Source organism: Triturus cristatus, chromosome 12, assembly GCF_964204655.1.
Source record: "Triturus cristatus chromosome 12, aTriCri1.1, whole genome shotgun sequence".
NCBI lineage: Eukaryota > Metazoa > Chordata > Amphibia > Caudata > Salamandridae > Triturus > Triturus cristatus.
The window spans coordinates 844,967,706-844,982,507 of record NC_140595.1 but is presented as its reverse complement, the minus strand read 5'-3'; the positions used below and the strand labels follow the sequence as shown (position 1 = coordinate 844,982,507).

Here is a 14,802-nt window from a genome sequence, read left to right as displayed (position 1 = left end):
AACACGGCAAGGGGATTGTGGAAGGTGTAGGCATAAGCGACGACGAGCATGGTTGGAGAGGGCGCACACCGTGTGATCGACGGAGGTGAGCCAAGCTAGGGCGTTGGGGTAGTGATCCAGAGGTCCCAGTGGGACCAGCAGCCGGCGACACGTGCCCGCGCATGTATCTGGGCAAGAGTGACGCCATACGTCGTACAAAGTTGTCAGTGAGAATGGAGCTGAGGAGGGCGGTGGCACGCGGGTGAGACCATACCGGAACCGGACCAATCAAGGGTAGAAGACAGTGTTATATTGAAGACCCCCCCCCCCCCTTTCCACAGGTAATGTGGTGCCAAACTCGTGTGAAGAAGTCGGGATCATCGCAGTTGGGCCCGTGCAGAGCAGCAAGGATCAAGGGCCATAAAGGAGCACAAAGCGTCCCCCAGGGTAAATAACCACCAGGGCAGTCTGCCAAGGAAGCTCCTTACGTAACAGGATGGACACCCCCTGAGAGTAGTTGGAGTAATGAGGAGTGAATTTCGTCCCATTGTTGGGAAAGAAGCCTAGAGGACGTGGTGGGCATGAAAAGGGTCTCCTGCAGAAAACAGATGTCCACCCTATGCCGAGCGAGATGGGCGTGGACCAGGCGCGCCTTTCGATAGTAGAGCCTCCGGACATTCCAGTTCAATAGGACAGTGTCTGTCATTGAGCCATGTCCGGTAGAGTGGTGATGCACAAGGCGATGGGGGAGAAGAAGGGTTTGTGCAAATGCAAGGAATGGTGAGAATGAATTTGGTACAATAAGCATGGAGGTGCAAAGTGGTAATGGGATCCAAAAGTCAAACAGAGCCTCACATGGGGGGGCACCAATACAGTCTTCGTAATGCCCATGGCGGAGAGTCAAATAACTGAGGTGCATTGAGAGAGCATGACAATAAGCCCATAGGGTGCTTAAGACCTACATACAAAATGTGAATGGCGTGTCATGAAGGAGCCAATGAAGTGGTGCAAGAATAATAATCCAACAGGGTGCAAAGGCAAGGTCGGAGTGACATGTCATGGAAAAACCAATTGTGCAAAACACAACAAAGAACCACAGCCTCAGACGGAGGCAACATACCCCAAAGACCCCCACCCCACCCAGCCACCGCACCACCCCCCCACAAACATCCCTAAGGGACCCCCCACTTCAACCCCCCCAATGATTCCACCCGCTCCCACCCCAGGGACCCGCAACTGGGAAAGGAAAAGTTAATGTCCAGAATGGGAATTATCCTGTCGGGGCATTGCGTCGCCCAACTTTCACCCCTGCCGTAGAGACAGGGTGGCCAAGCCGTGTACCATAGCAGACAGCACAGGAAAAATTTGCAAATGACGAAGGACAGCTAGCCCAGAACAAGGATTTGGGAAAATGTGCCCAGGGAGGCTGCAAAAACCCGAGGGGCTAGCTCGGGGCAAAATTGTAGGCAATGTGAAATACAATTAGCAAACATTATAAAAGGAGGCAACATTTCAGTCACTATTACTGAGGTTGTCGGCCGCGGCGGTCTGGGAGTCTGCAGGTGAAGAGCAATGTGACCGGTCCAGCTTCTTACCAAAGGCCACGGCCTCCTTGGGGTCTGGAAAGATGAGTTTTGGAGCCTTGTCGAACCCGCAGTTTGGTGGGATACGCCAGAGAGTAGGAGACTTCATGCTTTTGTAGGATCTGCTTCGCTGGAAGGAACTCACGGCGAGCTTCCTGGACCGCTATGGTGTAGTCTGGGTAGAACGAAAGAGTTGCCCTGGTGACGAATTTCGCCCTTCTCCCTGGCTGCCCGAAGCACGGCATCACGGTCTCTGAAGTTCAGGAGTTTAGCAATGATGGGGCAAGCCTGAAGACCATGGCCAGGCAGAGGGAGCGGTGAGCCCTCTCGACAATAAAGACGGAGGATGTCTCAAAAGTTCTGAGCTGCTCAACAAAGTCCTCCATTCAAGAGATATTGGTGGATTCGGGCACTAACGCGGAGGTTGCTCCTGGGGAGTGCGCCGCCAAATCCTTGTTTTTATTGTGATTGAGATCCAGCACCTTGTCCAGCTGTAGCAATTTTTGACTATCCTGCGTGGCGGCATCCTCCGCGTCGAAGACCCTGGATTCGACATGTAGAAGGCTGGCGTCATGGGAGTCAACGCTGGCTTTAAGTGTCCAGATGGGCAGACAGCTGGTCAAAGTGGGCCGCTATGCCAGTGACCATAGATTTGACGTCCACCATGATTGCCTTGAGATCGTCCTCACGTGTTTGGGCCGCCTCCAGCAAGGCAGTGGGGTCGTCAAACCCCCCCTCCCCAATCAGAGGTTGCACCCTCCTGGCGCGTCTGAAAGCGCTGGTCGAAGGTGTTCTTCGGCTGTTACAGGTCGGTTCTCCCCATGGCCGGCAGCAACAGGTGGGCAGCTCACTTCAACAGCAAAAAGGGGGAGAGGGCAACAGCACCCAGGGGCAGCCCGGCCGCGCTGCAGCAGGAGTGCAAAGTTGGAAACCAGTGCCCGCCGGCGATGTCACAAGCGGAGAGCAGGCAAAAGGCGGCCAGACGCAGAGTGAGGCACCACAGACTGCACCCCCCAGGGATGGCGGGCAGAGGCAGGTGATGGTTGGGCCCAGTAGACAGTGGAGAGGTGGCAAGAGCAGGTGTGAGATGTATCCCCTGACCTGGCGACGTAGCAGGAGAGCATAGCCAGGCACCGCAGGCTCGGTGAAGACTCAGCGGCCGTTCATGAAGCCGAGGTAAGTGCCCAACGAGCCGAGGGGCTCAAACTGAGGATATCAAGGCGGGAGGTGCGATGAGGGAGGCCGGCCCACCAAGGTGCAAACAAACAGGAAGGTGGTAGGGGAACTGCGCAGGGCAGTGGTAATAGTAATGACCATGGGCATCCTAATAGATGCCGATGCTCAAGGGTCACCATACAACGACCACCTCGCGTCGTAAATTGTAGGCAAAGCCCACCAAAGCAAATTAGACAAGTTGATGATCTGAGCAAAAAGCCTATGAATCGGAGTAACAATGTCCAAATGTCAATCCTGAGTGAATTCTCGTTTTTATTTCAAGGTTGTCGCTATTTTTCAGTTATATCTATCTTCTCAACAAGATGCCTTCAAGCCACAGAACTTGCCAACATGTGTTTTGTTCATGTGGCTATTTGCCATGGACTTCATCAGGGCAAAAAATGACAGTTCATCAATGTCAAAAAAAGAAGCTAACGTCTAGATTGTTCTCGGAATCAAAGGCCGGCCAGCGCGACCCATTCACAGGAGGTGGTCGTCCAGATAAAGGCGACCCAGGGGTGAGCACGACCGCAGGGGAGACGCGGGGGGGGGGTGAGGTCAGCCTCTGGCATGGGGCCAGCATAGCGGGCGGGCTGGCGAGGATAAAGCCAAGACCACCTCATCACAATGAAGAGTATAAAGGCCCCGCGGACCGGCCTGCACACCCCCAGCCCCGCCGCGAGACCCCCGCAGGGTAGCAAGTGCCCCGGGCGCTAAGGCGCTGTAATCAGGTGGGCACAAAGGTTGCCGTAGTTGTGTGGAGAGCAGGGCACCACAGTGTCCAGCACCAGAGGCCCCTCTCAGGAAGGCGTGAGGATCATAAATGGGCTCAGCAGGAGGAGCGGAAAGCCTGCGTGGCACGACCACCACCCAACCCAGAAGAGGCAGCCGCAGCAAGGAGGAGCCAGGAGTGGGCAGTCCAATGAAGTTACGGCACTGAGGGCCCTAGTCACAGGCCGCAGAGAGGAAGAGGCCGAGGAGCGGCCAAGGGTGTCAGCAGAGCACTGGGGGAGCCGAGAGTCTCGCCAGGGAGAAGCATGAGCAGCGGCGAGTCACGGGGGGCGTGCAGCCCATCGCCAGACCTGGAAACTCTGGGCTGTTACCACAGGCGCCAGGGAGCAGGGAAATGGTGCCCGCACCGCAAGAAGGCCCAGGCTGGACGGTGCGACAGTCCCCAGTCCCGCCTCGGAGCCCCAGCGGCAGACGCTCACCAGCTCAGGCAGTCCAGGATCAGGCGGAGTCCTACAACAAGTCTCCAAGGCACGGCAGGCTGCAGTATCGAAGGAGCAGGTAGGCCGGGTTACTTCAGCAGCGGGGCCCAGACCCAAGGGGAAGATCGGGCAGCTCCTCCGAGGCCTAGAGGACCGAGTGACAACAGGTGCCCCAGGACGATGTGAATAGACAGCAGGGTGCTGGGCCGCTTCGTCACGAGTGTCTGCAGAATGATAGCTGATTAAGTGGGCTCTGCCGGCCAAGCCTACAAAGTGCGGCCATTTTGCAGCCGGCCAAGCCACCCCCCTCCCCCCCAACCCCCAACCCCTCCTGATGACTTAACACTACGTTGAAGACCCAGCCTGGACCGGTTCCCACCAGAAGCACCTGTAGGTCTGTCTTGAGAGCAGTAGACTGGCTGACTAAGTTTTAATCAGGAAAGTGCCTGACTTCTGACCATGTTTAACTTTAGTCTGCGGTCCCTTTCCTTCTGCTCACCTCACCTGTGAGAGGAGAGAACAGATTGCAGAGGGATGGAATGGTAGGGGTGGATGCACAGGTTGTCGAGACTGACCCTCTGGGAATAATCCTTGAAAACCAATCGGTCTCCCACGTATAGGAATCCGGTGTCGATGGTGTAGGTTTATCGGTTTACTCCGCTTCTTGCTGGATTGTGTAGATTCCTAGGTTTCCCTGAAATGAGTACAAGTCTCTACACCAGAAATACTCCAAGTCCCACTTGCTGCTTCACCGGCACGGACGCTTCATTCGCCCGCCCTTCTTTGTGTCGGGATTCATTCCCGTCCACCGTTTCAGTCACCCCTGGACCTACTTGCTGTACTCGTCATTTCAAGACTAGTTTGTGATACCCGGTGCCCGGACTCCTTAAATTGATCCCGGTAGCAGCCATTACTGCGATACCCGGCGCCCGGACTCCTTAAATTGTTCCCGGTAGCAGCCATTATTGACTATGACTACCGTTTGCTTAATATCTCTGTGGACCTTGATTATACGCTGATTTATGCACGCCTTTGTTCCATCTCCAATCGGATTCCTTTACCTGCATTACGCCCAGCACACACTGTAATTATGACCATTGTCCTGATGATGGCCTGGATTGAATCCGGCTGAAACGCTGTCGACTACTCCCAGCAAAGAATTTTTGGCATTTTTTGTGGTCAATTTAAATTGCTCATTGAAAAACCAGATTGTTATTATATTTGCACCGTTCACGCTGTCTTCACCCATTGTCACTGCGCCGTTCACTCACTAGCACGTCCAGTGCTCACTCGAGTGTTTTGGTCATTTGTACCTTTATTGTACTGTAGTGCTGTAATAACTACCTAAAATATACCTCCTTTTCTTATTTCCTTGTGGTCTCCCTTCCTTTATCCCCCTTCCTTTTGTGATTTATATCCCTTATCTTTTAAATGATATCCAGCTGAGACGTTGTTGTTTTGTTATAAACTATTGCCCGGTCTCTGCTGGGAAAACGGGCTTACTCCTGTTTATTGTTCCATTCGTGTTTGGTGGCCACCTTCCCCTGTACTCCGTGTACCCTACAAAGATTCAAGGCAGTGTTGCGGTGTGGCATAAAGCCTGATTGGTCCAGATGAACCAGGTCTGCGATCACTTTGATCGAATGGCAGAGTTTGGCCAGAATCTTAAGTTTGGCATTAAGGAAATTGGCCTGTACGAGGCACAATCCGTCCTCTGTGTATTGTCACCAGAGTCTCTATTCATTAGTCCCGAGGCAATTCTCCCTTTTCAGTGCTTTCTTCGAACATTGCCTGTAGATGTGGGGCGATTATATCGGGTCTGAGTTTGTAGCGTTCAATCGGCAAGCCATTGGACCTGGTGCCTTTGCTGATTTCAGGCTTCTGATCGCTAGGGCAATCTCATCTGCAGTATGGGCAGAGTGATATCTGTAAGGTTCTTGGGAGTCGTGTACTGTAAGGCGCCTGTGAGCTATGTTTCCTCTTAGTATGCAGCAAATGCAATGGCAATCTCTTGGGGGTCAATAATCCGGTACCCTAATCCATCAAGTAGTTCCGTCACTAATCTACTGGGCAGTTCCGTGTAGTCGAACCATGCAATTAGTTTCCCCGCCTTGTACCCTTGGTCATATATTCTGCCCTGTCTCTCGTCCCATGCTTTTGGCTCTGTCACTAATGCTTTGTAGCGATCTCTTCAGCTGGAGAATGTGGAGCTTATCTAGGTCGGACCCCCTCCCCCCCCCCCCCCCCCCACCCCCCACCCTTCAGCCTCCTCCAAGTAGGATATTTCGTCCTCTAGCGCTGCTTCCTCCATTTTCTCCTTGCGTGCCCCTGCTATGTGAGAGTGCCTGTCCCCTTACCACTGTTTAAAACTCTTCCCACATTGTCTGGTGGAAATGTACTGAGCCCTAGTTTTCTTGAAAGTACTGTTCAATTGAGGAGTGCAATGCTTTATGGACCACCGGGTTACGGGGATGCCAGGATAAAATGTGCAATTCGGCCCACTCTGTGCTGGCCCATGACCAGGTGGGCCCACAAGGGGAGTGATCAGAAATTCCCTTTGCCATGTGTCTGATCTCCTTAATGTGCCAGATGGTCTGGAGGAACCAGCAAGTTATCTATTCAAGATTGGCTATCGTGAGCACCGAAGTGAAAGGTATACTGGGTGGTGTTGGGGTGGTACGCTCGCCAAGTGTCAAGGAGCCCTAGAGCCGCAAGAAAGTCTGGAAGCCACCGGTTTGAAGGGCGGTGTGCTCTCAAAGGGCATCTGTCTAGCGTGCCAGAGACCAGAGTTGAAGTCTCCTCCAACCACTAGAAAACCATCCGGTACCGCCAGCAGCAGAGAACCCAGGTCCTTAAATGCAAGTCCCTGAAGGCCTGGCGGCGCATACACTGACATGAGGGTCAACCTGGATCCCTCCCACTGACCCGTGACGCCTGCATATCTCCCCCATTCATCCACCCATGAGGATTGAACTGTCATTGGGAAGGATTTCCTCAATAGTATGCCTGTCCCTCGCGAGCCCGTGGTGAAGCCCGCATGCACCACTAGTTTGTATCCCCACCGGTCTAGGGCTCTACATGTTTCCCACAAGTTGTTTCTTGGAGCAATACCACATCTGGGGCATGTCGTCGGATATATTGCAACACTACACAATGCTTCACTTTATGCCCCAGACCATTCATGTTCCAACACATTAATTTAAAACTCATCCCATTGCTCTGTCATGAGCACTTACGTGATACCAATCGACACATGTAGCGGATCTTCAGTGCCCTGTTTCAAAACAAACAAAGCCACAACTACCCCCTCCCTGCTCCCCTGCACTCTGGGCTCAGAACTGCCCAAAACTCACTTAATGCAGAGTGCCTGTCGCCCCTAAACTATACTAAAAGAAGGTGGGGGGGGGGGGGGGATTATGCTCCGCTCCCCGCCCCCCCCCCCCCGACAACATGAGCCAATAATGGCCCTGGATATGACCAGCCTTAAGCTATATTGGGATGATCAGATTGAACCACAATGTCTGTCGATCCCCTCTGCGCCAGAATTCACCCAGAGTCAATGCGATAAGCAGTCTATGTGACCGAGGGTCGCCAGTTATACAGATGCAAAACCTGGTCGTTGGGGCATTGCTGCGCCAGCAATGTTCGTGTGAGTCTTGTCCCACCGGGTCTCTCAAATTATCCAGCCATTCGGCAGCTTCCCCTGGAACGTCGAAACGGACTTTCCCCCTCGGCCTCCACTCGCAGTCGAGCCGGGAGCATCATTGCGTACTTTAAGCCCTTGTCCCTCAGACTCTTGACTGTCAAGAACAATCTGCGCGGTCTCTTCACTGCCTGGGTGAAGTCCAGAAAGCAGGTGATTACTGAGTTCTCCCACCAAAGCGGGGGTGTGACTCTGGCCGCTTGAAGAATAACGTCCCTATCCTGATAGTTCAGGAGTCTGGCCAGCATTGGGCAGGGGGGGAGCCCAGATTTTCAGATGACCCCCCCCCCCCCCCCGTACTCTGAGCTCTTTCCACAACAAAAATGTTCGACAAGCCTTTCGGTTGGAGGTGGTTTGTGATTAGTTTCTCCACGAAAAGATCCACAGCCTGGCCTTGCGCTTTCTCCGGCATGCCTAGGATGCACACATTGTTACACCTCGATCGCCCTGCAACGTCCTCTAGTTTCCCTTTGGCGGACTTGCAGAATGCCTGTAGGTCCCTGACTTCATTCTGTAGCTGGCTGGTGTCATCGAGGCTCGTGGTCGTGATTTCAGGTTCTTTGACCTTTTTCCCTGTTTGTAGCCAGGTCTGCCCTGATCAGCATCACCTCTGAGGAAATAGTGTCCATTCTTCTCTGCTCTAAGGAGGTACAGATCTCGCTGATTGCCTCCCTTACATCCTTCCGAGTCTGCTCTGGGACACCCCCTTCTGCTCCCCCGGTCGGCTTGTCTCTGAGCTGCTGCTGGTCAGGCGTGGTCGCCTTGGGGCAAGTGTACCTGTCTAGTTTGTTGGTCTTGGTGGTTTTAGGCCCCCTGGAAGACATCACGCCCAATGTGTGTGCCTCAACACCCTTCCGATTTCCCTGCCGGGCAGTTGAGCTGGGGCAACACCTTAGACACTCCTGGGTCGAGCTGGGTTATGCAGGTAGGTCCCTAGTTGCAAGCACATCCACCGGTGCATCACCCAGGCAGTCTTTTGGCTCTCTACTGTATCTCCTATTACCTTGATCACCGCAGCTGCTTTGCGGTATAGGTTGTGTCTGGTGGGCTCTCCGGATGCGGCCACTAACTTTCGGCCTCAAAATGGCTGCCCCATCTTGTCTCTCCTGGGAAATGTCTACAGATTCCACACTCCGTGGCGATTGTTCTAGGGGTGGTCAACACACCTGGGCTGCCAGCCCTGCAGATCCCCTGCAGTGCTCGCCAGTACCTGCACCATCCAGGGCCGCCTCAATACGTGAGGCGCCAGTTCCAGCATGCACTCTGGCCTCGGTCGTCCAGCCTCTGCGTGCAGGTGTGACAGATTCTGGGCTCACCCAAGCAGGATGGGCCCCACCAGTTTAATACTCCCACCGGGAGCGGGCCCAATTCAGAGTTATCGATCGTGCCGCCTCAGGCCGGTTGCGCGACCATACACGGTAGAGACCACCTCTGTGCGGCAGAAGTCTTTCCCGCTGTTCTGGTTTATATATCAATGTTGAAGGGGGGGGTGCGGTACGCCCTGCAGAGCTCTAGATTATTGCATCCCACTGGCCTTCACTCCCCTGAGGGCAACCGCTTCACTCGAGGTCCCGGCTTTCGGCCTGTTGCAGGCCGCATGCTCATGTCGGCCGGAGCTGAAGGTATCTTTGCACTAGCGGCTCGAATTTAGGGTCGTACTGATCAGCGGAGCGTCTGCCAGCTGGTCCTTGCCTTGGGTCACGGATATTTAGGGTGGATAGGTGCGGGAGGGAAGGGTTTAGCGTGGAGCGATAGGCTGCGGCCATCCTATTTTGCCACTCAGCCATGCCCCCCGGGTTGGCCTTATTCGATAATGCCCATAATCAAACTCCAACCTTTAGGTTGGCCTTATTCAGTATTGCCCATTATCGAGAAGCTCATTCCTCTAGGGTGGGCGTATTCAGTATGGCCCATGATTGAAGCTCATTCCTCTAGGGTGGCCTAATTCAGTATTGTAGACCAAGGGGGTTTGAACGCGCACAAGCACTGTGTGCGAATTTCGAAAATTTGTAGCGTGCCACAGAGGTATCGCACTCTGATCCTAGGGGTGTTGGGAATAACTAAGTGCAATGCGTACTCTAAACTTGGAGAACGTCCCTCTCTGCGCAGCTGTAGTGGACCGCGTGGAGGTATTCTGAAGTTTGACTATTGTATTCAAGCATCTGACATTGGAACCAAACTTCAGAATACCGCCACGCGGTCCATTACATCTGCGCCGAGAGGGGCGTTCTCTAAGTTTAGAGTACGCATTGCATTCTTATTCAGTATTGCCCATGATCGAGAAGTTCATTCCTCTGGGATGGTGGTGGTCAGTGATGTATCTGGAGCTCCTGTGGAGTCTTGATGGCTTCCACCAGTTTTACTTACCAAGCGCTGAAGAGCTCTTACCTGACCCTTGGGTCCTCTTCCCCAGAACCTTTCCTTGATTTTCCCCACCCTGCTGCCTGCTCTTGTGATATTTGCAGCCCACTATGTATGTACCTTTCAGACCTCTCACAACACATACCTGACTCCCAACATCCTGACGTGCCTGCAGATGCAAATTACAATTACATTTTCGTTAACCATGAGTGAGATTCTGCTGGAACTTGGTCTACTGCTGCGATGGTAACCGCTTCCTCTTTATAGGACCACCTCGCGTTGTCCGTAGATGTGTTAGGGAGTGTGCTTCACCTTGTGCGTTATTCACTGTAGTGATTGTCGTGTTTGACCACATCTGAAGATCACAAATGGCATTTTCTAACCATAACTTGATGCTCTGAAAGGACTTGTTGGCCCTGATATTTGATGACCATGACCCAGAATCTGAATACTCCAAGCCAGGACCTAGTGCTCCATGGGCAAGGTGCACTTGGCCCCCAAAGACCCTGTATCTCCTGCTCCCACCGATACTTGGTGCAGCGACTGTTACTTAAGCCTTAGACCGGGCATTAGCAGGTCTTTGATCAGCACAAACCCATAGGACTTAAATGTTGCCCCTCTGCCCAGCACACCGCTGATCCAACAATCACCTATGCGTTTGATTTGGAATCATCCAGCTTCAGTCATTCTCTCCTCTGATAGAACAGATGACTTGTTAGTGGCTTTTCACACACCCCACACTGCCCTGACAGTTCTGTTGATAAACTTCCAAGCAGCACTTAAGACCACGCCTCTTTGTTTGCCACGTGCTGTGGCCATAGACCTGCCGCACTGGCTCCTTCCTGGGTCACTGCTGACTGCTTCCAGGTTGTGGATATTTATCCACCCGGTTGTAGCTTGACTAGTTTATTGTATCTTTGCCTTTCAGAGACCCCCGAGGAGCAGCTGCACCGGTTGCAGGAAGAGCGCATGTGCAAGGTTTGCATGGACAACCAGGTGTCCATCGTCTTTGTTCCTTGCGGCCATCTCGTGGTGTGTCTGGAATGTGCCCCCAGCCTCACCGAGTGTCCAATCTGCCGGACCCCTATCAGGGGCACCGTCCGCACGTTCATGTCCTAGCTGCTGGTGAGTTTTGACCTCTTTTCTCCCTCCACTACTACGTAGTCTCAATGTGTACTGGCTGAAGTCCTTTCCTCTGTGCCTTGCTCACCCCAATGGTGGTGGCAAAGACCATGTGAGCTATGCCTAATGTTGGTTCATGTAGATCTTGCATGTCTATGCTTGGTTCAGCCACAATGAAAGTGCCTTAGAATGCGAGCCGCAGTGTGCATTGAGTGGAGGGATGAAGAGCGGAGGGAAAAGGATGGAGTGCGATTCCAGTGGTTGGCGAGCTTGTCATATGCTCTACGAATGTCCTCACTCATGCAGGCTAGAATTTGTCGAACTGGAAGCAGAGTATGTCATTTCCTTTCTAAATTTGTTTCTTCTACCTCTAGGTAGCCTCAACCAGCTCTGGTTCTGTGCAAAGGTTTCATTTTCCCTCTTTTTGGAGAATCAGCGTGGACTTCGCAGGAGAAGCATCAGTAACCGCCGTCCCTTCCTGCCCTGTCACCTCTGCTTAACTGGGACTATAGATCTGTTTGTTTTTGTTTCCAAGTTTGAACCCTTTAATTTATACTTAAATTATTCTAATAAACATTGCAGAATATATCTTATTTATTTTAAAATATAACCTTTATGAAATATGTTTGGGAGTATGCTATTTTAGAACTGTTGTGCAATAAAGATTTTCTACTTTGAGTGGCTGCTGGAGTCTTGTCCCCGTTCTTTATACAAGAGGCCTTTCAGACATGGCGTCCGTGGGTCTTTTCAGGACCACTTGTACTAAGGGCTTCCAGCTGCAAACTCCTAACTTCCCTGATTGTAAAACTTCAGGAGCAGTAGAAAGGGTCCAATGATACTGTGGAATGGCCTCAGACCTGGTTCCAGAACTAGGATCCGTAGGGAAAATGGAGATCCACCCACAGTGGAACATGCCAATTCTGTAAAACAGGTGATTCGATTATAATCAAAGTATACAGAAGACTCTACATATATTAGAAATGTTGATAACCCTAACCTCCAATAGAATTGCTCCTCCTAGAAGAGGCATGGAGACTGTTTCAGTGAGTGTCCTACGTCTGGGGAGCAAATGGAGACCAGAAAAAACAAAGGTGCAACAAGACACCTGTGTCAATGAGTCTTTGCACTCAGCTGCCTTTTATAGTGCCTAGAATGACCGTTAAGAGCCATCATGGCCTGTAGAGGTGGGCGCCATGTTTTGATTGATACTAGTGTGGGATCCATCACTGACTCTTAAGTTGGCTCCACCATCTTGGAATGGGAACAAAGCTGACTGAGTCCCCAGTCTCAAAGTGCCCTGGCTACCATAGCCTCCAATTTCAATTTTGCTGAAACCTGTCCACCTCTAAGGTCTGATGTAATGTATGTGGACCCCTACCCTGCCGGTATCTTTGAGGCATAGATTTCAAGGCTAGTATTGGAAATGAACATGGTTGAGAACGTATTTTCAAATAGTAATGTCAAACTATGCATAAATCTCTTAAAGGACAAATATATTATCTTGGTAGTCCTTTTTATGTGACGGTGTTCTGGCAGTGTAGCTGGTGCAGTAAACCAGGTCGATCAGCAATTTCCAGCCTCGTCCCTGATCTGGCTGAGCAGATGGCGGAGACTTTAACCCAAATATCTGGGCCAGAGTGCCCAAAACTGATCAATGTGGTGTTTACGAAGGAAAAACCTTGGCAACGCGAGCCTTGCTTTCAGCTAAGCCGTTAAGGCTTGAGTTAGGTGTATCTGGTAATAAGAAAGATGCTTGTGTGATCTTGGACATGCCACACCGCAGCCTAAAGAGTTGATTCAGCTAGAATTGGTGAGAGGTTGATGGTAAACGATAATTTTATCGCGGAGTGGGCATTATTGCAACATCTAGCAATACTATTGAGGCAAACCCTTCCCTTTCGGAAGGGTGTCCGAAGGGTACGGCTCGTCTACTTCTAAAAGGGTAAAGTTAGAGAAATCATGTATGTTAAAGACTTTGTTCTTGCTGGCATGGCTCTTGGGTGGAATACAGCTTTATTTAAATGTCTCTAAATCCTATTGTATGTAGATATTTGTGTGTAATCAGACATGGCCTGACCAAGTGAAACTGAAAATGTGTATGTGTGTGTGTGTGTGTGTGTGTATATATATATATATATATATATATATATATATATATATATATATACACACACACAATTCCGATGTTTGAAGTCTGTGTGCCCTTCAAGAATAAATGGCGTAGACTTGCGTACCTGGTGCGGCCCTTCTTACAGCAGGCAACGGTGTGTTTGATGTTTAGCGGCCCAGCCTGAGCCGCGAGAAGTACCCTACTGCGGTGGTGCCAATCGACACTGCGGCGCTAAAGCGGGTATGCCTTTGAAGGACTGTAAAGACGGCACAAGCACGAGTGCTGCTGGCGCCATCCACTGTGGACATTCAATTGTCTTTAAGGAAGCAAGTATACGGCGCCTCACTTGAGGAAGATACTTTGCACCACAACTTCATGCAGGTGGCCACACCCACGGAGGCGGGGAGAACCTTGAAATACTGGTGCAATTGAACGCTACCGAAATCTTGTCTTCAAAATGCCGTAGCCCCTGAGGAAGTGTTATTACATGAAACTCGTTGGGCAGGTGAACTAAGCTGCGAGGCAATACCGATGTTTGAAGTCTGTGTGCCCTTAAAGAATAAATGGCGTAAACTTGGGTACCTGGTGTGGCCCTTCTTACAGCAGGCAACTGTGTGATGGATAAATTCATTCCGGGCCCTGGCATCATCTGTTTCACTTTGTCAGCCAAGGTCTGTGATGGAGCTTCCAATAAGCAACATATATAAATTGCAATTACAATAGTCTTCACAGAACAAAGCACTCCTGCAGAGATTGGGTACTCGGTTCAACGGAGCACCCACCGGTTCTGTCCCCTACTTTGGGTGGGAGAATTGAAGGGAAAACCAAGCTAGGAGGAGAGGTGTGCCCAACTTTGTCAACCCCACCCCTCAGGTGGGGGAGGCGAAGCACACCTCTCAGTCCCCCTCCATCTTGAAGATGAGGGGACCCAGCTAATTAGCAAGGCTCATGTCCCCACCCACTAAAGGGTGGCATAATAGAGGGTGTACCCACCCCAAGGAAGGGACCTATTGATCCCAACCTACACCTCTTTAATGCCCATAAATTTAGTATTAAGGGGCAACCTTGAACATTGCTTCTTCTGATTCGAGGAAGAAAGGACCAAAAAGCTGTGCTGACCTAGGAAGAAGAGGACACCTACTGCTTTGGCCCCAGCCCTACCAGCCTGTCCCGGCTCTGAACTGCCAACTGCGAAGAAACTGGCATGTCCAGCAGCCGCCAGGAGGACCTGCCCTGCACTCACCAAAGTCTTTCTCCCGTGAGCACCAGATTTGCTCAACAAAGATTCCAAGATCAGAACCAGGACCCATGTAGTTCCACAGTTCTGGCCTGTGGCCCAACAGCACGAGGAGGTCTTCCCAGTAATCCTGGCCTGGGATCTGGTGATCCCAACCTCCCTCAAGCTTCAAGACGATGCCTGCAGCCTCAACTTGAAGGATCACCCCCGACTGCAACCGGAGCTGGTAGGACAAGACTCCAAAAGACACCCCTGCAACGAACGCCCCATGGTCTTGGGTG

The 14,802-nt window shown here is 51.7% G+C and overlaps 1 protein-coding gene across 2 annotated transcripts in view; it reads left to right on the top strand.

Moving 5' to 3' along the window:
- The window catches only part of LOC146783054 (baculoviral IAP repeat-containing protein 7-B-like), a 77,656-nt gene extending 65,799 nt beyond the window's left edge, over nt 1–11,857 (top strand). For both annotated transcript variants that reach the window (XM_085638212.1, XM_085638211.1), the window contains exons 6-7: nt 10,981–11,177; nt 11,549–11,857. In XM_085638212.1, the coding sequence (XP_085494338.1) occupies nt 10,981–11,171 (191 nt within the window). In that variant the 3' untranslated portion in view covers nt 11,172–11,177; nt 11,549–11,857. The remainder of the gene's footprint in view (nt 1–10,980; nt 11,178–11,548) is intronic.
- The last annotated feature ends 2,945 nt before the right edge of the window (nt 11,858–14,802 follow it).